Raw genomic sequence first — 22,508 nt, 5'->3', positions numbered from 1 at the left:
TTATCATACGTATTTTACAGTGTAATGAAATAGTACATACTCGGTGTTATCTAATTCTGTAATTGTGGGAAGCTTTGAATCGAACGTGGCAACCCCGAAGCAAAACAGGAAGTGTGCGCAGGCGGGAATTTCGTTATATATTATGCATTCAAGTGTTACCAAAGATACAGCGGGTGTGACTTTGCGTTTTCACGGACTAGTTCACTAGTTTGCTGAATGTAATTGAATGTCCAATATCAAATTAAGTTAAACGGTCGACAATCAGAGGTAAATTTCAAATTTAACATTGAGCTACAGTAGCAACTGTTGGCACCCAGCTTAGATTTCTTCCTGTGTGTGTTTACCAGCTGCTTGTGTGCGTCTACAGGTTGATCATGAGGGCTGAAATGGATAAAATCGTCACACTGTCGGATGGAGACAATCCCGCTGAACTTCAAAAGTACCTGTCCTCCCTTTCAAATGACCAGGTAATGCTAAATTAATTAGTCAACTTGTCTAACCACATATATCCAGTCGGATGGCTCATGAAACACTTCCCTCTCTGATATCTGCTTCTAGCTAATCACTGTGATCACCAATGGCGCACTGAAGGGAAAGAAGGTCGGTAGCATGATTAAAGGCATATTCAAAGGTAAGTACACAGTGTCGTCTGCTGTTAGTGATGTTACAGATCATGATAAAGATATCACTCGTCAGAGTTGTTAAAAAAAACCTGCATTGGTTTTAATGTCACACAGGGTGTTTTGTGCAGTAAAAGTGTGTGCTCTTTTTTAGGCTCTCCACCCACTTCCACTGAAGGGTCAAACCGTAGACTTCTCGTTTATGAACACTGCATCCCACTGTGTGAGTCTGGGGACCTTCAGACTGAGGTGGCAGCTGATATCATTGGACTGCTGATGCTGGAGGTAAATTGAATAAGCCTGGTTATGATACCAGAGTATCACTCGGAGTGGCTTCTATCAATAATAATGACTCCTCTGTGAAAGGGCAGCAGCAACAAGAAATGACATGTAAAAGTCAAAATATTGTCTTCTAACTTGCAGGCTTGTGGTTGTGCTAGGCTTCAAAAGTATAGGTCTTTGAGAAATTAAAGATAATTATCTGTCACTGCTAAGGGCTGCTTTGAGCTCTCTCTCTTGGGTATTAGGATATGAGACACGGGTTGTTATGTCATCAACACAATACTAAAATATATGAAAATGTATACGTTATCATGGCACTAGCAGTAGTAGTCCATAGGCACTTGTGTTGGGAGACAGAAGGGTCATCGGTCAAGTCTCTGTCTGGACCAAATATGGAGTGTGGACTGGTAGCTGGAGAGGTGCCAGTTTACCTCCTTGGCACTGTCAAGGTGCCTTTTAAGTAATGCACTAAACCCTAAATTGCTCAGGGCGCCTGTATATTATGCATGTATAGGTCCTTTTAGTGCATGTGTGTATTCCCCCTTGGGTATTGATAAAATATGACTTTATCTTATTAGAACAACATTATTTAAGTGCATGCACTAATTCATCAGGGCTGTTGTCAAATCAGTTTTAGCATTTTATGAATTGGCTTAACATATTGTGTCCTCTTGTGATATGTCCAGTATGGCACAAACACATCTGTCTAATTACCATTTTGTCTCTTATATGTTATACACAGACTCACACACTACCCGGACCCTGTCTTGCAAAACTGGCGTCTGTTTTTGTTGAGGCCATTAAGGTGGGAAAAATGGGCAGTGGGAAATCCCTAGAGCTGTTTCCTACTGTGCTCACTGCCCTCTCAGCCTGTGAAGCCTTGTCCTATGGAAAAGGTGAGTGCAGATTACTAGCCTTGGTACCTTTCAGCATCTTACTTAGTGATGTAATCTTCAAGGTGCACGTTTTAAAATATGGTGAATCTCTGTCTCTTGTGGTTGCCTGGGATTTTATCATTACTTTAGGTGAACTCAGTGGCGAGGAATACAAGAAACAGCTGATCAACAGCCTCTGCTCAAGCAGGTGAGGACATCGACACTCCCCTTACTGAGAGGAGATATTTCAGCCCAAACCATTTCATATGGGTCTTTAACAAACAGCAGTAGTAGTCATAGGATGTTTGTATTTATATTCATGCAGATGGGACCCACAGTGTGTCATCCACCTGACCACCATGTTCAGGTAACACCTTTGACGATCAGACCATCACATTCGCAGACACCTACAGAATAATATGTTTGTTGTCTTTTTTGCTGTTGTAATGTTTTTTAAAGATATAACAATGTTTTATTTGCATATAGCATTAGTCAGCAGTTTTTTGCCTTATTGTAGGGATGTGCCCTTATCATCAGAGGAGCTGCAGTTTTTGGTGGAGAAAATCCTGAGGATGTTCACCAAGCTGGATCTGCAGGAGATCCCACCACTGGTTTATCAGCTGCTGCTCTTATCTGCAAAGGTGTGTTTGTGTGTTTCAAAAATAACAGCAACAGGTAGCCTTATCATGTTTTCCTCTTTGTTTAATGATCTAAGTATCTGCCCTGTACTATGTCTGTTAGGGTTGTAAGAAACAGGTCCTGGATGGAATCATCAGTTATTTTAAGGAGCAAGATGTACGCCAGGAAGAGGAGGAGAAACACGGAGAGTGAGTGCCTCATACTCTGCAAGTGGAATAAACTGTATTCCCTCTAAATGATTCTGCTCGCTTTCCATTTACTGATTGTTGTTTTTCACTGTTTCTTCTTCTCAGGAGCCTGGATCTAGAGGTTCAGTCAATTCCCCAGGACCAGTTGAGGCATGTGGAGGGAACTGCTATCCTCCACATAGTCTTTGCTATACGACTCGACCACGAACTGGGGAGAGAATTCCTCAAAAGCTTTAAGGTTATATATAACTGTCTGTTACTGAAGTTATTTCTGATCGCTTGATTACATTTGTAATGTATGCCGTAAATCTTTAATTGCATCTCTGCAGACATCTTATGGGGACCTGTGCCCGTTCAGTGTTGCCTTGTTGCTCTCAGTGGCACGCATCCAGCGCTATGAGGAGCAGGTGAGAAATTTATACCATGACTCATTTGAGTCCTTTTTTTTTAAATCTTTTCTGTTCATTTATTTATTTTTTCTCCTTTCCTTGGATTTGTCATCAGGTGTTTGACCTTTTGAAGGGGGCAATTCTCAAGAGCTTCAAGGATGAGCAGCTGCAACAGGGGTCAAAGTTCCTGCAGGACCTCCTGCCTGGGCACTGTAGCGTGGCTCAGATGATACTGGACACAGTCAAGAACAGGTCAGAGCATCAAAACAATCCACCTTGGCATATCTTGATATGACTTTCTTGGCCCAAATTATAACAGTATGTGATATTATTAGCAGTTATCTGTGGTGGCCAAGATACACTACTTTATCATCTCACATCTGTCATGAACACAGTATCTGTAGTTAATATTCTTAAAACGAATTCAGCATTTCTGCCTGTGCAGTGTGTTTGGTTGGGATCATGTGACCCAGGGGCTGGTGCAGCTGGGCTTCTGCCTCATGGATGCGTTTGGACCCAAACCTGGACCATTTGGCAAGACCACAGAAGGGTCTGCAACCGTAGCCCGGACCCCGACTCAGCAGGCATGTAAGCTGGGAGGACAGGTGCTCTTGCAGGGCTTTAAGGTAACAGTTATTTTTTGTAAATTACCCAAAATTGACTACACGATTATATTGTATTTTCTCACTGGAGGAGGGTGTGTGTTTCCTCAGATACACGAGCCTATCAGAGGCGAGATACTGGAGCAGGTCTTGAATCGAATGGTCACGAAAACAGCCTCACCTGTCAGTCATTACTTAGGTAATGCAACTTTTAGATATAAGTTCCAGCTATCAGTCGTGCACCACTGTCCAATAAGTCTTTAACCTTTCTCCTTTCTGTTGTTTTGTTTCTGTATCAGACCTTTTCTCCGACATTGTGGTCTCTGCTCCCATGATCCTCCTGGAGTCATCTTCCAAGGTGACAGAGACATTCGACCACCTGTCATACCTGCCCTTGGCCACTGTTCAGGGTCTACTAAAAGCTGTCCAGGTAGCTACACACACACACACGCACACACACACACACAGAGTGGAGGTTTCTGTTGTTTAATCATTTTCTCTTTTTAATCAGCCCCTGCTAAAAGTCAGTATGTCCTTGAAAGATGCGTTGATTCTAGTCCTCCGCAAGGCCATGTTCTCCAGGTGTGTACTGCTTTGCTTTTAATCAGATGACGTTCATCAGTACAGTTAATGAATCATGCTTTGGTAAACACGTGATAGCTTAACATTAATTAAAAAGAGAGGCTGTGTAGCACCTCCACTAAAGGTAATTTCTCACGCTGTTCTCCCCACATACGACTCTACCAGCCAGCTGGACGGCAGAAAGTCTGCAGTGACTGGCTTCCTGTTGCTGCTGAAGAACTTCAAAGTGTTGGGCAGCTTGGCCTCGAGCCAGTGTAGCCAGGCAATCTCCTCCAGCCAGGTACAGTTGGTCTTTTTCCATAGATGCATGTGCGACAAGAGTGCTTGAAAGCATTTCCAGCTGTGACAATACGTGCACTTTTAAACATGGCCTGTTGTGTAATGACTGTCTGAATAGATCCAAGTGGACGTTCACTCTCGCTACAACTCCGCTGCCAACGAAGCGTTCTGTCTGGAGATCCTCAGCAGCTTGCGTCGCTGCCTCGGCCAGCAGGCTGACGTGCGCCTCATGCTCTATGAGGTTCGAGTTCTCATTTCTATGCCATGTTGATTAGGTGCTTTCAATTTTGCTACATGCTCTTACAATTACTTTATAGCCTGATGAGTTTAACTTCTTTTCCACCGTTAGCACCTTGCATGCATATCTTTCAGCTAAATCCTAAAAGAAATCCTTCAACATATAAATTCTCTCCCATTTCAGGGTTTCTATGATGTTCTCCGTCGCAACTCTCAACTTGCAAGCTCCATCATGCAGACCCTCTTCTCCCAGGTATGTGTATTATGTGTGTGTTATGTTAGGTATAATGACACCATGCAGTCTTGTCTATAACATGGAGAGCTGTATGTCATGTCTTGATGTGTATCCTTAGCTGAAGCGGTACTACGAGCCTGAGCAGGACCTCCTGCCCCCGGTGAAACTTGAACCATGCATCACAGCGCACGGAGACCAAATCTACCTCCAGGAGCCACTGGTACGCTGTCTGCTCTGTATCATCTTTGTGACTGTGTTTTTGCTGTGTTAATATCTTACTATAAATAGTGTTTGTTCCATTTCAGGCCCATCTGGTGAGCTGTACTGTACACTGCCTGCTGTGGCTGCAGAACATGCGTCGATCAGCCAACACTGGCGACAGCGATGACGAGGAGGAAGAGGAGGAGGAGGGGTACCAGTCGGAACTACAGACGATCCTAGAAAGCATGACGAGACGCATGATCAAGAGTGAACTGGAGGACTTTGAACTGGTATGCATTCAACGCAAACGGTTAATTAAAGTAGTGTGGTTAAAGAAAATGTCAGAATCCTTTTGACATGTGCATAAAGAAGCAAATAAGCATCACTCCCTTTTGGCACTGAAAGCATTAATGAGCCATGTCTGTGTGTCAATCAGGACAAGTCAGCTGAGTTCTCCACGGGATCCAGTGTTGGGACGAAGAATAATATCTATGCTTTGCTGGTGATGGGAGTGTATGAGGTCCTTATGGAGTACAACTTCATCCAAGCCAACTACAGGTAACAACCACGTTTCTGTGTGTGGTTTCGACGTTGTGAGCATAGTGTTAAAGTGTTTTGTTTTTTTAAATGTTTGTGCTTGCCTCTGTGTGTTGCAGTAAAAGCAGCTTTGAGGAGCTCATAGAGCTTTTCAACCGCTACCACAAGCTGTCCGAGATCCTGAGGGAGAAATCAGGAAAGGGTCGAACGCCATCAAGCAAGAGCCCGCGCAGTTTACTCTCTCTGGGCTTTGTGTCAACTCTCCTCACAGCGCTCTTCAGGTAATGATCTGGTGGCTATGTTTACATGGATTACTGTTACCAGAGTGTCTTTAGGTCCTTAACAAGTCTTAAAATGTCTTAAATTAAATGTTATAAATATTGGGCCTTACAGGTTATTAAGTAGTCTTAGTTTTTAAATTGTGAGCTCTAAATTGCACCAAACATTTTATCTAATTTCATTTGTCTGTCTTTTAAAGTCGTTCTTTAAACCTGCCACTGAACCTTATACTTTACTTTATACGTATACAAACGTGGCAAAATGTAGATTAAACTAACTCACTCTAATAACCGTAATACTACATAAAACGTGCCTCTGCACAGGACCACATACTTCCCTTCATACTTATCTGAAATGCTTGAATACGGAAAAAATCCTTTGTCCAAAAATCAGTCTTAAATTTGGTTAGATATTGAATTGAAAAGATCCTAAAAAGCCTTAAATTTAAATGTCCTACCTACGTGCCTATTTATAACTAGTTTATTAAACAGTGAATGCACACATTTTAGTTCTTTCTCTTACATGTCTTGACTGGATTGTACACGTTGTACAGCATTTATCAAATTGACAGTGACAAGTAGGAAGAGAACTCAAAGAGCTAAAAGTTAAAAACACTATGTGAATAACATGCATTTAATCAAGAGTAGCATTGGCAACACCAAAACATGGAAAATAAATTCTAAAATGAAACACTTTTGGATTGTTTGCTGGAAATGTAATACATTGGACAAATGTAACAAAGACTGCTTTTCTTCTTTTGTGTGTTTTAGAGACAGTACTCAGAGCAGGGAGGAGGCTCTCTCAGTGCTTCGCTCAAGTGGAGAGTTCATGCGCTACGCGGTAAATGTGGCTGTACACAAGATCCAGCAGCTGGAGGAAACTGGACACACAGATGGCCCGGATGGACAGAATACAGACAGAACTTTCCGCTTCCTCTGTGACATGACGAGGTCAGATTCCCTTGGCCTAAATAACAGCATTTAGTTAGACAGTCTTCATGGGTTTGTTCTCTGTGACATTGTTTGACCAACAACGGATCTGTCTTTGCAAATTCCAGCGTGCTGATGTGGCGTTACACCAACATCCCCAGTGTCGTGGAGGATGCGGGGAAGAAGGAGAAGCGCTCCAGCCTGTCCTTGTTGTGTTTGGAAGGTCTGCTCAGGATCTTCACAGCCTGCCAGCAGCGCTATCCAGACAAGATGGCCCAGCTCCTCTCCACCATGGGTTAGACACGCACAGCAAAAGCAGTGAATTTTAAGTTTTACACCTGAATGGTACACAGCAAGTCATCACATTTTGTGTTTGTTGCAGACATCTCAGAGGACGATGCGGAGCCAGACAATGGCAACGTGACAGAGATGAACTACTTTTACATCCGACAGTTTCAGGTGCATCTATACAGAATTAGACTTGATTATTCTCTTCTTATTTTAAAGATTAAAATCCAAACATTAACTTTCTTTCCATCACATCTCAGCAGCGACACTAAAATCTAATTTTCTTTGCCCGTCAACAGAGGGCGCTGTTCACACAGTTAGGTGGAAGTGAGGACGAATTCAACAGCAAAGAGGCTCAGCTGCTGGTCAGCATCCTGAGTGTGCTCTCACGCCAGCTAAAGCCCTCCTCCCAGCAGGTAGGTGTCTTCTTTAAGTGCACTGCATACAACAAAGTCCATAGCACCTGTTCCACTAACACATTTCTACATCTACAGTTTGTTCAGATGATCACATGGACTGTGAAAATCTGCAAGGAGACCAGTTTTGGTGAGTGATAATGGTTTACTTTATCTTTCCGTCCACGTTAGATACAGTAATGTGTCTTCTGAGGTATGATTACTTCTCTCTTTCAGAGGACTCTGCTTTCTCCAAGGGCCTCCTCTCTCTTCTCTTCAACCTGCACGTTCTCTATAAGAGTCCTGTAAGCCTGCTGCTGGAACTCTGCCAAGACATCCACAGCCAGCTGGGAGATATCGACCAGGTACACACAATCATACTTTCTGGTATTATACATCTGTACTTGGACCCTCACAGCCGATAAGGAAAAACTCCCAGAAAAACCCTTGAATGGTATCTTAGTCATGGTTACCATGCCACTTTTTCTAGTCATTTTTCAATCTGCCTTTTCTTTCTGTACGGTCAGGACGTGGAGGTGGAAAAGCAGTCTCACTTTGCCATCATCAACATGAAGACTGCGACCACAGGAGCAGTGAGTGTTGAGTCTTATACCCGGAAGCTTCCGATTTGCCGTGGCATCAATATCTCAGAATCTGTTTGCACAGCGTGCCCACCATCTTCATCATTTTAATCTCTCCCTGCCCCAGCTGCTGGTCCTGTCTCAGGTTGACAGAGTGCTGGACGAAGTGGATTGGCTCATTGCCAGGAAGAAGAGCCAGACGGCCTCTGATAAATCGGGTTCCGGTAAGACGCCTTTTACACTGATGCTCAGTTGGATTAATGGTTGGAGTTGAGGGGGGACAAGGGGAGGAGATGCATCTCTGTCAGGGAACGGCACTAAAACTTGTGTGATGTTACGATCCTGATGTGTAGGTGAGGCGACCCAAACTGCAGGCCAGCAGGATCCGATAGAGAAAGCCGTGACGCTGCAGCTCGGGACTCTACTGACGGCATTAAACGAGCTGGTCCAGACGGCCCTGCTGCCCGGCACCTGTACCATCACACTGCTGAGAGAACTGAGTCGCACGTACACCATCCTCACCACCCTGGTTAAATATGTGCGCATCTGTCCACTCTGTGATCTCAGTATGAATGGAGAGTGAAATTTGTCTAATGTGACATTAATGACTTTTCTCCCTGTCGTTTTAGTACATTCAGGTGTGTTCTAGCCAGCACGGGGCACTGCCAGCACGCTTTGAGAAGCTGGTGAGTCTGAGCTGTTGGTTGTCTGTTCGAATCTTCTCGTACGTCTGATGTCACGCTAATCAAAATGCTTTCTGTGCAGGTCAAACTGTCGGGCTCCCACCTGACACCACAATGCTACTCTTTCATCACGTACGCACAGGTAAAGCTCATTATTGTTGTGCCATTTGAGTTTTTTCGTTAAGGTTTACAGCAACTTCGGCCTCAAGAAGGAGTGAACAATGTGTTTTTTTATTAGAGTGGAGAATATGGTGGTGGAGATGACAAGAAGAAAAAGAAAAGGACTGAAGTGAACACTGCTGCGTCTGTAAGGACATTTATCAAACATGTATAGCTACACCTGTACAACAAAAAAACTTCCAAGGTTTAAACTGATCTGATTTTGAGGATTGTTCATCTCAGATCTGATCTGATCTGTCTTTCCTCTTGGCAGGCAAAACTGCTGCGTGACACAAAAACCATCCCTAATGTGATCTTCAGTATTGAGCAGTATGAGAAATACCTTATCACACTCTCAAAGAAATCAAAGGTAAGTGTGAATTGGATTGTTTGAGATAGCTGTCAGAGTAACAGAACAGACGAATGAGCCAAACACACGAAGTTCCTTGTACACTGTTAGTGCTGTTATCAGTTAGGCCACTCATACAGTGTTTCACTCACTCAACACCCACATGTATGTTTGATCAGGTAAACCTGATGCAGTACATGAAGCTGAGCACTTCAAGAGATTTCCGCATCAACGCTGCTTCTCTGGACGCAGCCCTGCAGGAGCAGGACGACAGTCAGGAGGTCAGTGCAATCTCATGTTCCCGCCTGTGTTGAAAGCATCTGTTCTGCTTTAAACTGCCTTTAACATTTACTTCCCCCAAACACCCCACAGTCCAGCCTCTGCTGGGTGAGATCTCAGTGTCTGTTTCTCCTTACATTCCTTCCAGGCCACAGAGTCACAGGATGCAGAGGAGACACAAGAGCCCAAACAGAAGAAGAAAAAACAGTGAGCTGCTCCTCTGTTTGATACACGTCTCCAGATTCCTCACAGATCTTGAACTCGACCAGCTGCTGAACAGCCTCCTGGCAGTGTGGCTTGGCCCACAGAGTGCTATCTCGCTTTGTTCAGAGAGCCTTTGGTGATGTTGATGATTTGGTACACATCCAAGGCCTCACCTGTGGAAAATTTGCACACATTGTTTAACACTCTGGCTGTCTTCCTATAGTTTATATCTTTTAAAATAAAAATGTATTTTGTTTATAACATGCACGTATCAACATGGCGTAGCTGTTCTTTTTGACCAACATTATTTAAAGATTTGTCAAGGATTCATTTGACTTCATCAGGATGAATGTGTTGCTTTAAGAATGTGTTCTTTGTTTGAAGACAGTATGGTTATAAATACACATAGTAGTACTTAGGATGGCCCAGCTTTATCAGTCCTTAGCTACTCAAAGGGAAGAGCTGGATCTATGGTTTTCAGTACACCTTCAGCCTAGCTTTGTGTCAAGTACTGTTTTGTTGTAAAATAAATATTATCTTCTGTCTTACTGTGTTTATTTAAACTGTTTTTTAAGTATCTTGCATTAAATTTTACTTTGCCTGGCAGATATTGGGTGTAAGAATGTGGTGTTTCATGTTTGTGTGCACAAATTTGTAATTCACTCTCCTAAATCTATAACTACATTTTATAGTATGCTCCCTTTCACTCTTTTCTGGCCAGTTAAGAGCAGTGTAATGTAAACTGAGAGGTCACTGACAGTGTGAAATGGCATCTTTGCTTTGGTATAGTTTGATTTTGGACTGAGGTAGAAGAATATACTTAATGAATTCATATTTAAGGTACCCTCAAAGTAACACGATGGGGGAAAAATACTTCTTTAACTGCAGGGATCTGACCAGTAATGTACCTTTTTTATGCACATTGTTTATGTCACACACCACTCACCAGGTGGTAGGCCATATCTTCTTTCCAGACCTGTGGGGTTGGAGGGGGTCACACAGTCCATGTTCACCTCCTTCCTCAGACACAGGTCAATGTCAACTGCACTGAAGAAAGCCACCGACTGGGGAAGGTCCTGTATGCCTAACGCATGTGCAAACATACTCCTGCAGGAGACACAAGCACACAGTTAGAAAAGCTGTTGAGTATATTGCCCGTTCTCTTGTGGATACTCTGACAGGGAAAGACAAACACTAAGCTGCGAGCAGACCTCGTGAGCAGGTTTGTGATTTGAAGTGCCATCGCTGCTCGGTAGCGGTCCTCACTGCGGACAAGGTACCGCACCTCATCGTGGATGCTGACGCAGAAACGGCCGTCGATGTCGTACTCCTCAAAGAGCCACTTCATGGCCACCAGCATCAGATGAAGGTAGTCCACTGCAGAGCTCTGAACCACCCAGTTCACTCTGCTTGTTATAAACTGAAAAAGAAATATGGCACCACGATTATCAGCAGTAACGATGTACCTAATCCAGTCAGGTTCTTGAGCAATGGATTATTTAGGGGAAAACAGCCATTTTTGTCCTAATAATTTCTTCTTGAAAACAGTTTATCATCAGATTTTAGGACTTAATGACATTTGGCTATGAACAGTAAAATAATAACAGTGAATCTCTAAAATTACACTGACGAAAAAAGTTTTTTTTGGCTGCTCATACAAGTTGAACTCCACCATGTCAATTTAATTGGTCTGTCCCACTGAACAGCACTTACCTCATCCTTAACTACCGTGGGCTCCAGCGCTCTGCTAATCCTGCAGCCTAGAACAGGAGTGGCCGGCTTGGCTGAATGAGCAATACTCTCCAGCTTGTTGAACATGTCCGACTCTGTACCTCCAAACCACAAGCGTTTGTTGACCATATCCCACTTCTTCCGCCGGGAGCTGAAGGGTATAAGGAACACAGAAGGAGACAGAAGGACATGAAGGAGCAGATTGACTTGGAGGTCATGGGGGAATATGTTGTGACACTAAACGGCTCCTGACAAGTGGCCGTAGATGTTTGTTTGATGTGTTCCTTACTCCCTCACCTCTGTGACGCCAGTCTAGTGATCCTCCGCAACTCCTGCAGGGTGACACTTCCATTTTCCTCCTTCTCCACGTCTATACCCAATTCACTGACAAGCCACTCACCCTCCTCTGACAACTGGTATCTAAAAACAACATAAGAATAATCATGAAGCACCAGAGCTTAACTTAACCACCTAACTACTAAACACAACCACTGAACTTGTTGGGTGTACCTGCGTATGCCCTTTGTTAGGGCGTACATCTGCTTGGCCTTACTGGCAGCTTCTGCCTGACTGAGGCGGTGATTGAACTGCATTAGCAGCCTCTCGGCAAAGGGTTGTCCCGCACCATAAATGCGTCCATAGTTGAACACCTTGGCATGCTCTCGGCTGATGCCCACAGTGTCAGCGGTGCGGCTGTGCAGGTCAGTGCCCTGACTCTTCTTTCCCTGAAGGGTCATCCAGCCAAATGCTGTACAGCCTGCAGACATAAGATACACAGTTAGCATCAGGTGCTGTTTGTTCAGACTATCAACAGATTTTTAAAAAATTGGGTTCCTAATAAAAAAAATGGGAATTTCTTAAACTAAATTGTTGATACAAGCAGAGTGTTTTTCATGAGATGTTTGGCAGTGGAACGTCGTCCAACTGTCTGTGTAGGTGTGTAGACAGAACGGCAGGCTACTTGTTCCCAATGTCAAATATGACCTATAAAAAAATCTACTGAGAAGTCTTGAAATTTGAGTCTGGAAAAGTATGGAATTTAGAAATGGAAATTGTGTAGGAACCCTGAGAGATGTACTGCCTTCTACAACTGTAAACTATAGAAGAACTATGCAAGATTTCAAAGGGACAAATCTCACCGTGCATGCCAGCAAAGTGAGCCTCTCCAAGCATGGCAGCAATCCACAACTCCTGAGAGTCTACATCTGCTCCAACCAGGTGATATCCAGGTGGTACCTGCACCATGGCCTTGAGCTCACTGCCAACCCGATCCCGCTGTGGACACAAGAAGCAACATGTCTCTCCTGGCTGGTAACTGTGATTCAGTTCAAACTGGCAGCTGATCTGAGTCAGTAATGTAGGTCCTTCTCTGCTTCTCCTTACCCGTGCATTACTGGCAGTCAGCCACGTTGGCTCCACAGCCCTACGCGTTACCGTTCCAGCGGTGATGACCTGAGGTAATATGGCACCATACTGGCCCTCATCATCGAAATCTTTGTGTCTTTAGGAGACAGAAAGGTTGTTATAAACTGCAATGAGTTTTCCGTTCGTTGAATAAATACAGGATAGCTATTGATGTACCAAACAAACCTGCTGACAAAACGAGGAAGCTCTGCCCTTCGCAGCCACAGCACCATCTGAGAACTATAAAGACACAATAAAATCCAGTATTCACCATCTTTATGACGAAAAGATGAATAACTTTACAGTGGAAACTGACAGGTACCTTATACGTTTATGGGCGTTCCTCCAGAACGACATCATTTTGTTGATCTCCAGAGCTCGTGTCGCGTTGGTGCCACCGTGTCCTGCCCTGAGAGTACCGTCCTCCATCTTGGACAGGAAGTCTTTTGAAAAGGGACTGCCGACATTGTTGTGATTGCCATCCTGAAATACACATACTCAGTGAGACGATGAAAGTAATTCAGTGTGCCAAAGCTAGTTATTCAGGTTAACAGTGAGACTTCACCTTATGAGGTAACTTGAAAAACCAGCACCCTGGGATATCTACATCATTGTAGGGGCCGTTTCCATGGTGATAATGGCAGTGACTCCCATCTGGAACACTATGTGGATCTTGAGACTGTAGTTGACACAGAATGCAACAAAATCACAATAACTAATGTTCAATTTCAGCACAGTGCAACAAAAAACACACGTAGAATAAAAACCACAATACACTGCGTTCGACCAGATGGTGCTGTTTCATATTAACTAGGCTATAAAAAGAGTTGCTCATGATACAGAGTCATTCCACACCTGTTAATATTAACAACCATTTCACTCACCATGTTTTTCTTCCTCTTTCCATTGTTTGTCATTTTGTCTCCATTTTCCTCCGTCAGACTCTCCAGGGAACCGAACTCCTCCACCTTGATGTGAGGTTGAGAAACAAAACTACGTCATGATATATATGTTGTCATTCCAGAGCTCCCGGGCCTGATCAGTGAGCCAAAGCAGCACTGAACAAACACCAACACTTGGGGCCAGATGAAAAACAATGCACACACACAAAAACCATGCATACACAGTTCCTGCACATAAATTGGCATTTATAAAAGTAAAATGTGCGGTGAAAATGTGTGCACCTCACACATACTTCAGACCAGGCGTGCACAGTTTCTGCTGAGATAGCTGCGGGTGAAATGATAAGGAGGAAACTAAATATAAGATTGAGCTTAGTTTTCTGAAACATTCTCAGGCAAACCATCACCTTTATAAATGTGGAAAAAAGAATGCTGTTCCTGTTCGTCTAACACAATATATTTGTAGGTAATCACCTTAATTACTTTACTGTTCTATGATTATGATGTATGATCTCTTTCATATGATTTATAAACAGTGAGATTTATGGATGCCTTCTTGTAAACACTACAAGAATGAGGTACATTACATTCTGAGCGTATGCACCTTTTCCCACACTGCGCTGTCTGTCCACATGAGATCATCTGAAGGCCTGCAGTCCAAATATTCTGGCTGCTCTTTGCTGTTCTGCTCACAGTACTCTCTGTAAACACGCTCAATAGCTCTGTGAGACAAAACAAATGCTTAAACAAATACACATACATCCTATGCTGTAATATAACATTAAATAATAAATAGGTTGTGTCTTGGTGATGTAAGCACAGTGTATAAGTACCTGTGTGGGCACACGGGCCCTGTACTCTCCTCCTCAGACACCAGGTTATCCCTGCGTCCAGGTACCAGGTAGCCCCACCCATATTTCTCTGTGTAATGCAGGGGGAAACCATCCCACGTCAGACCCATCAGCTTAGGAGTCACCCTCATCTGCAGACTGATGAGGTTGGCTCCAGGTGACCAGCTGTCCTCTTCAGACATCTTCTCACACAGCTTACGATACCAGCTAAAGGACACAGTAGAAGGGAGACAGACTGACTCACTCTTTCAGTGGAAACCGAAAGACAATAATTATCAAATGGTTCTGTGGTGCTGGGGAGCAACCTTACCCCGGATGTCCAGGCAGATGTTGCCTTCTCTTTGGAAGACGACTCACTGTTTCCATCAGCTTCTCCACAGCAAGCCTGCTGGGGCAAGGGCCTGCCATCTCCTCCTCAGAGGGTGGACCTGGGTCTAATTTCACAACAACTCAACTGAATCATCTCTTCTGTTTTATTTGACCCTACTTACATTGTTGTTATAATATTTTAACTAAAACCAGCCATCTTAAAAAAAGACGTATAACGTCTGCTTTATAAATGTGGCCACGGATCTGAGCTTATACCTTCTTCCCAGTCTGGGAGAGGAGTAGCAGCTTGTGTTTCTGCTGCTTTTTTGGACTGCTTCTTCTTGCTGGCTGCTACTTTCTTCAGCTTGTACTCCTGCACATCCCACTCAAGATCCCAAAGCCAGGGGTCTTCTTTGTATCTTAAATAAAAGTTTGGAGTTATTTAACTAAAGTTAAATAAAGTTAAATAATGTGCTACAGTCAGAAACATGGTGGGTGCTCTGCTCACCTGTCATCCTGCAGCAGCTGGCAGGCATCGTCCGCTAGAGTCATCAGAGACTTCTTCATCTCTCTCTGGAGCTCTTCGTAAATGTCCTGAGAGTCCTCCAGGTAACGCCCCCAGTTTTGATTGACAGGAAGGTAGCTCACACCCATCTCCAGCATCCCTGCAAATGTCACTGGATGAGGGCACCTTATAAAAAGATAAGGATGACAGTATTATGCATCATTGTGGATAAAGCAGTATCATATTCTTTACTAGAAATTCAATATGTACAGAAGTTAACAGAAAATTTCTGTGGGTTGGGTTTTACTGACCTCTCCATGAAGAGGGGAAGCTGTTCTGTGAAGATCTGATGTGTGGCCGCGACATCCATGGCGCAATACTGCATTAACTCCTGCAGAGGTCAGCAAAGCCAAATGTATTTGTCTGTACTGCCTGATGAGTGCAAGTCATTTACTTTCATATGCTGAAATATAAATGATATAGGCCTGTTATTACTGACAGTGTGACACATGATCTGTCATGGATGTCTGACCTGGAAGTTGTTCCTGACATCCGTCATGCTGCCCTTCACAAACGTCTCTCTGGCCTCTTTCTGCAGTGGCGGTCCTCCCACATACAGAGCATGGACATCAGCCAGGTTATTAATGCTGCTAATATCAACCCAGTCCCAGGAGCCAACCTGTGCACAAAAACACCATGTCAAGTTGAGTTTTAGTAGTGACAACAGCCAAGCAACTATCCTAACCAAAAGATTCTAACACTCAACAAAAGAAAAGCTGTTATGTTATCACAAAAAATGCATGTTGTGACTGAAATATGATGAATAAAAAGACACAAACCGATAGACCCTCCTTTTTCTGCTCAGCTTTTTTAATGTGTTCCTTGACCTCCTGAAGACCTCTCTTTTTACCCAGCTTACAGGCCATCCACAGTGTGCGCTGGAACCCGGTCAGCCCAGAAATGGCCATGTGAAGGCTCATGGTGTCCATGAAGCGAACCTTAGAACCCTTTACAAAATAGTGTACTGTACATGAATGTAATAGACAGGCAGGTACATACTTCTTGGCACATAAAGATGCAAAACAAAAAGAAGAAAAAAGAGAGTGCTAGAGATAAGAGATAAGAAACAAGGACAAAACACAACGTTCTCTGAATACTAACCTTTAGTAAGTATTGCTCCTTGATGTAAGATCGGTCAAAACTGACATTATGGCCGACTATGAGCCTCTCCTTCCACTGACCCCTTGATGGGCGAACAGAGTTCATAGGTGTCTCCAAGGGAATGAGGTCAGCTAGGGTCAGCTGGTTTGACCACGAGTACCGCTCTTCGATCAGACGCTTACTGCACCAAGAGTACCTGGCAAGTGAAAAATTTATCAATAACCAACACCACAATGAAACTAATCAGTCCACCCAATAAACAGTTTAATGCCATTCAGAGCATTTCTCCATTTTTCAGTCTTTACAAGTATTGCGTCTTCCTCACCAGTTAGTTGGAGACACAGCAACAGCCAGTGTGGGACAGTGTCCCTCTGTCATGCACACCTCCACATCAAACACCAGTGCCGACTCCTCTGGAAAATCAATCCGCCGACTCTCCCCATTGGGCCCATAGCGTGTCCAGCCAACCTCCCAGCTCCACTCCTGTGGCATGGGAGGAAGCTCAGCCAGGTGCAGCTTGGTCGCAGCCTCAAGGTAAGGAAGACTCTGCGTTTTTGCCAAGACACGAAAGTGCTCATCAATATTTTCGCCATACATTTTGGGGAGCTTCAGCTCCACTTCTGGCAACAGTGAAGTCTCCTTCCCCCACAGCTTATGTTTCTGCAAGTGCCTAATGCTGCGCTTCACATCATCCTCTCTGTACTGTGGTTCCAGCCCCCGAAAAATCTGGTCATGGAGGTTCCTGGACAGCATCTGGATGTTAAGGGGGTTCAGGCGGGTCTCTGTGGAGTCCTCGCCCTGCAGGGAGTGAGGCTTGGTGGAGTAGAGGGAGCGCTGACACCTCCATTGTAGAGAGGTGAGAGTCCTCTGCAGAGGACAGCGCAACACATGCAGCATCACCTCATGAGGACTTCACACCAGAGCTGGAAGACATTGAGACAACATCAGTTTTATGACATCATACAGCTTAAGTACACTGCATACAACAAAGTCCATAAGGGCTCTCATATAATGTAATGAGAGGCTCAAACTGGGGCTATATGGCAATATATATCTAAGTGCTGGTGATTCTACATACAGATAATAATCTTTGATTTTATATTATGATGTCTGATGGTGCACACACTGCTTTGTTGTTCAATAGCTGTTCAATTGTTCAATGGTTGTCCAATTTCTTGGTTACAGATTACAGCTACAGATATTCATCAAAAAAAGTTAGTGTTCACGTCACTCAAAAAGTTATCACTTAACTTTAACATTAACGCTAGACATACTGAAAACAACGGTTGGATAAATGTTAGCTAGCTTAACCCACAGCAGCATAGTAGCAGTACCCTGCTAACGTTATGTTTACTAGCCCATACTCAAAGGGGTCTGATGCTAGTTTGTGAGCAACCAATCTAAATAATAACTAGCTAATTCTTCGCTCGCTAAGTTTGTTAACCTATACTGTCGCTAAGAGCAAAAAAGACACCTCACCTGGTCTGTATTATGAGATTTAACGTTGAAGTAACGTTAATCGACCAAAATATATTTAAAACCTCTCCACAACAAATTATGTTGTTAAGCTAGCATGTTGACTCGCGGTTAAACCTAACCGAGACGAAGCGTTAGCGACCCCAGGCGGTCTGGATGACTGCGTCCGGTTTGTCCCAATACAAACAAACGACGGAATGAATACCACGGTGGACTCGCTACGGCTTTGTAGAAAAGGCACAAGTGACTTACTCATAACTCCTGAAACACAATAGCCCTCATATAATCAATATACAGCCATTTTGTGATATCATAAAATATGATAATGCATTTCCAATATTACGTCGTGGCCGCGTGGCCTAATGGATAAGGCGTCTGACTTCGGATCAGAAGATTGCAGGTTCGAGTCCTGCCGCGGTCGCTCTTTTGATTGACCATGGTCTGCTGCATTATTTCCTTCATTAAGCAAACATGTAGTTAAATCATGCACATGTAACTCACCTCACTGCCACGCGGAAAAAAAGCATTTTTGTAGTTGTAAATTGGGGAATAAAATTTAACGTTACCTTTAAATAATTTTATTCTCAGCTCTCTGATGAGGATGTGACCGAGTCGGGCTTATTTCACTGCAACACCTGGCTTATTCCAGCCCTATAATACAGCTACGCTTTCATCAAACGGTATCTCGCTTTGCTTTACACATATGCCACCATGAAACCAATGGGTATCCTCTGTCTGTCTGTAAATGTATTGTGTGTGTCTGTATAGTATCAGTTAGGATGGTAGTGATGATTTAATGCTGCTGTTTTGTCGTTGCATGTCAGACGATGGCGGATGACACGGAGGATGTTGAGCTGGACTTTGCAGCTGACGAGCAGGAGAGGGCGCGGAGAAGCGCTGTCATTAGGTGCACTGCAGGAAGTGTTTGTTATGATGTAAACTCATTTGTCCTGCACTGATTATTTTTCCTTTATTATTATAAAATCAATAGGGAAATAAGCTGTTTGGGAGACTGTTTACAGCTTGTTATAATTAGTGTCATTGAAATCACATGAAAACAAATGTCAACAATTTAATTGGACATGTTAGTCTTTTTTAGACAGGCTATGTGGCTGTTTTCCAGTCAGCCTATAGCCTATGCAAAATGATTTTAAGATTTGTTGTACAACAACTTTGTCTCTTGCTTTAATTCAATGGTGCATTTTCCTACCCTCTATCATGCTGTGCCTTTGATTTCAGACACCCTCTTGCCTCCTTTTTCCACCTGTTCTTCCGGGTGGTTGCCATTGTTGCCTATTTGCTCTGTGACTGGATCAGTGAGAACTTTGCATCGTGTTTTGTCCTGATCATCACTCTGCTCTCCTTTGACTTCTGGTCTGTCAAGGTGAGAGGTCAGCTAGGTCAGCTGCTAATACCTTCTACTTTGCCTCTCTTTTGATTACTTACATTTGTCCTGTGTTTCAGAATGTGACTGGCAGGCTGTTGGTGGGCCTGCGCTGGTGGAATCAGATCGATGAGGACGGAAAGAGCCTCTGGGTGTTCGAGGCCAAAAAAGTAAGACATTGGGAGCCATTTTGAGTGTGGAGGAGCATTTAAGGGGGTGTTAAACATTGAGGTATTGCTGTGTGTGCAGAGATGTGGACTGAGGTTACATGACTTAGACTTGAGTCAGACTTGAGTCACAAATCTGATTACTTTAGACTCAATTTAACACAATCAAAAAAAACTAACAGCATGACTTGGACTGAAACACCAGTGACTCATGATTTAAGTTGGACTTGCTTGAGTTTTCAAGAAGTGTCTTCAATTCAGAACTAAGGAAGCCTCTTGGATGAGAGGCAAAACGTCTTCAAGAAACTCAAGCAAGTCCAGTTGCCTACAATACAGCACTTATGATTACCATGACCTGGATGACTGAGAAGGTTCACCAACATGCAATTAATTTCCCTTCATTTCCTGAATCAACTAACAATAACGCGACTCATTCCCAGCAAGTTGACGCTCAATTCCCCAAATCCACTTTGTTTGAATCAAACCAAAAGCAACTAATCAAGTTTAAGGAGAGAACCATGAAGAACTAATGTTATGTTACTGAACACCAGTTGGACAAAATGATACAAAAGACTAATTGCAGTGTGCAAAACAGTCAGGTCGAAAATTATAAACAGAGACGCATCAACTTCCAATTTTGTTCGACATTTGAAGTTGCACAAAGAACTGGGAAAAGTTGAGGTTAATATTAACATAGTAGAGTGCCCCAGATGGTTTTCTGGAGGCCAGCGCGGAAGTTAGCATTGCCCTGGTTTTGTCGTAAAAAAAAGTCTATGGGATTTATCCATTGGATTTAGGATTATTGCATAAAATAAGCTCTGTGGCAAACAAAGAATCATAGCTCAGGGAAATAATCCCCACAAATGAACACCATTTTCCCGATTATTGAAGCCCACTAGAAATCGCCAGAGGTAAAAAGCTAACGTTAGGCTAAATGAACTACACTTCGCATGACCTAACATCACCACCATAACAAGACAGTAAAGCTGTGTTCAGCCGATGATGACATTCTGTAGTTTCATTTACCCACCTGTTAGCAACCACTTTTTTTAAGACACATAGAAGCTTCAAAGTTCATGAGTGGGCTATTTTATGTTGTAGGACAAAGCATAAAAGGCTCTTAAACTTGTGTTGACCACAGACCTTATTTCAGGCATCCAACCAAAAACCCATTCAAAAAACCCACTGACTTTGAGACAAGGGAACCATAATCAAGAGTAGTAAAATGCTAACTCATTTCTGGGCACTCTGTCAGCAAGCTAATGTTGGTGCTATGAGCTAAATATGGTAGGCTACTGTTTAATCATGCAGTATTTAAGTGCAATGTCAGTGTGATTTTTTTAGGATCAAGATCAGTTGCACTTGTTTTAACAAAAAAAAAAAAATTAAAAAAACATTTGTGATTCTTGTACATTTAAAATGGTATCTTGGTGAAGAGTGCTTTATGACTTGTTTAGGACTCGAAGCTCAAAGTTTAGGAGACTTGAGACTTGCTTGTGATTGGCAGAACAATGACTTTGTCTCTCCTCTGTCCTCTGCTATGTGTGCGCAGGCCTCACGGGGCAATAACATTGGGACAGAGGCAGAGGCGAGAATATTTTGGCTGGGTCTCATCATCTGTCCTCTCATATGGACATTCTTCTTCTTCACCTCCCTCTTCTCCCTGAAGATTAAATGGCTGGTGAGACACATGTTGCTGGTGTGCATGCTCTATGTGTATATACGCCATAGAGGCACATAACATAATGTCCCTCTTAAATGCATCATCTGTCTGTCTTCCCCAGTCACTTGTTGTAGCTAGCATTTCCCTCCAAGTGGCTAATCTCTATGGTTACCTCCGCTGCAAGGCAGTGGGCGAGGAAGGCCAGCCTGCAGACACCTGCTCTTTCACGGGACAGCACCTCCTGCAGCGTGTGAGTGACTGACTGCAGCGTGTAGCATGTACAGATGTCCTGTTAACTTCTCAGAGTTCATTAAAATTGAACATAAACCCACTGATAATTTATCCTCTTGCAGCCAGACATCATCTTTGGAATACTATGAAGATTACCTCCTCCTGCACAGCCACTCTGCTGTGCATGTGTGTGTGTCTTTGTGTGTGTGTGAGCGAGCAAGAGAAAGAAAGAGGGAGATAGATGAGGGCTGCCTCCTCTCCAAAGTTCCCACAGACTGCATCTACTTGAATGGCTGTGTGCCTTGTGCATGCCTTATGCTGCTGACTGTTCACTTCACATGTTGCCCATGGATCAGTCTGGCTACTATGTCAATAAAAAAATAAGTGCATTTTACATTTTTCCTACTCTATTTTTTTAACACCACATATCTGCAAATTCATTGAAAGAAGCAGCTAGTTTTAAGCCAGATTTCTACATTGTGATATTCCTGTTTTTTTTCTTGCTTTCAGTGAAAACACAGGGCTAAATTTGATGCAAGGGCCCCTAAACTAACATGAGAGCACATTACAAAAATAAGGGAGTATGAAGTGATTAAATGGCACACCCTGTCTCGAATATTTGATTAAAACAGTTCAACTATACCTTCAAAAGTTTCAACTGGAAATGCTGATTGCACCTCAGATACTGTGTTAAGCGTTAATTATACATGAACAAAGACATGGACATTAAAGTTGGGCATGTAAGACAGTGTATGTGGTGTGTGTGTGTCAGTGCACCACATGATGCAGAAGAAAAGGAATTACGCAAAAGAATGGGAATCATGCTAATCTTAAAAACCAAAATATATTATTCAAATACAATTTAAAATCCAATATTGCCAGTTAATTTTAAAAAGTTGTGGGATTATAAAT

At 43.2% G+C, this 22,508-nt stretch overlaps 3 protein-coding genes and 1 non-coding gene across 5 annotated transcripts; 3 read left to right on the top strand and 1 right to left on the bottom strand.

Annotated features, from left to right (window-relative positions):
- The first annotated feature begins 98 nt into the window (after positions 1-98).
- On the top strand, positions 99-9,891 carry fanci (FA complementation group I). The gene is made up of 38 exons (XM_049574577.1): positions 99-267; positions 368-467; positions 559-631; positions 775-905; positions 1,645-1,798; positions 1,928-1,985; positions 2,103-2,144; positions 2,295-2,418; positions 2,519-2,604; positions 2,710-2,842; positions 2,934-3,011; positions 3,109-3,245; positions 3,439-3,619; positions 3,707-3,794; positions 3,895-4,025; positions 4,107-4,177; positions 4,343-4,457; positions 4,575-4,697; positions 4,878-4,946; positions 5,047-5,148; positions 5,234-5,419; positions 5,566-5,687; positions 5,786-5,947; positions 6,716-6,895; positions 7,003-7,169; positions 7,257-7,333; positions 7,462-7,578; positions 7,657-7,708; positions 7,795-7,922; positions 8,085-8,150; positions 8,266-8,362; positions 8,492-8,676; positions 8,768-8,824; positions 8,904-8,963; positions 9,060-9,128; positions 9,255-9,350; positions 9,509-9,610; positions 9,757-9,891. The coding sequence occupies exons 2-38, from the start codon at positions 375-377 to the stop codon at positions 9,817-9,819; spliced, it is 3,975 nt and encodes a 1,324-aa protein (XP_049430534.1). The 5' UTR covers positions 99-267; positions 368-374; the 3' UTR covers positions 9,820-9,891.
- polg (polymerase (DNA directed), gamma) lies at positions 9,646-18,294 on the bottom strand. Its single transcript, XM_049574578.1, has 23 exons — positions 18,155-18,294; positions 17,001-17,598; positions 16,676-16,871; positions 16,354-16,521; positions 16,047-16,193; positions 15,826-15,905; positions 15,518-15,700; positions 15,286-15,428; positions 15,011-15,134; positions 14,683-14,907; positions 14,454-14,571; positions 13,832-13,915; positions 13,513-13,626; positions 13,270-13,430; positions 13,134-13,187; positions 12,927-13,044; positions 12,683-12,818; positions 12,054-12,300; positions 11,841-11,963; positions 11,526-11,694; positions 11,024-11,232; positions 10,759-10,919; positions 9,646-9,985 (listed from the first exon to the last, which is right to left on the bottom strand). The coding sequence occupies exons 2-23, from the start codon at positions 17,570-17,572 to the stop codon at positions 9,921-9,923; spliced, it is 3,597 nt and encodes a 1,198-aa protein (XP_049430535.1). The 5' UTR covers positions 17,573-17,598; positions 18,155-18,294; the 3' UTR covers positions 9,646-9,920.
- A 205-nt stretch (positions 18,295-18,499) lies between these two features.
- trnar-ucg (transfer RNA arginine (anticodon UCG)) lies at positions 18,500-18,572 on the top strand. The gene has a single exon. It is a non-coding gene; the product is annotated as a tRNA-Arg (tRNA).
- A 201-nt stretch (positions 18,573-18,773) lies between these two features.
- Positions 18,774-21,978, top strand: LOC125887487 (Golgi apparatus membrane protein TVP23 homolog A-like). Of its 2 annotated transcripts, none has more exons than XM_049574342.1 (7): positions 18,774-18,831; positions 18,976-19,058; positions 19,391-19,535; positions 19,616-19,705; positions 21,255-21,383; positions 21,487-21,615; positions 21,719-21,978. In XM_049574342.1, exons 2-7 carry the CDS (start codon positions 18,979-18,981, stop codon positions 21,743-21,745), a joined length of 600 nt encoding a protein of 199 aa, XP_049430299.1. In that variant the 5' UTR covers positions 18,774-18,831; positions 18,976-18,978; the 3' UTR covers positions 21,746-21,978. The 2 variants fall into 2 exon arrangements, with proteins under 2 accessions (XP_049430299.1, XP_049430300.1); XM_049574343.1 differs by lacking the exon at positions 18,774-18,831 and adding an exon at positions 18,841-18,875.
- The last annotated feature ends 530 nt before the right edge of the window (positions 21,979-22,508 follow it).

The sequence above is a fragment of the Epinephelus fuscoguttatus genome, linkage group LG4 (assembly GCF_011397635.1).
Source record: "Epinephelus fuscoguttatus linkage group LG4, E.fuscoguttatus.final_Chr_v1".
Lineage (NCBI taxonomy): Eukaryota > Metazoa > Chordata > Actinopteri > Perciformes > Serranidae > Epinephelus > Epinephelus fuscoguttatus.
This window is presented reverse-complemented; position numbering and strand designations above follow the sequence as displayed.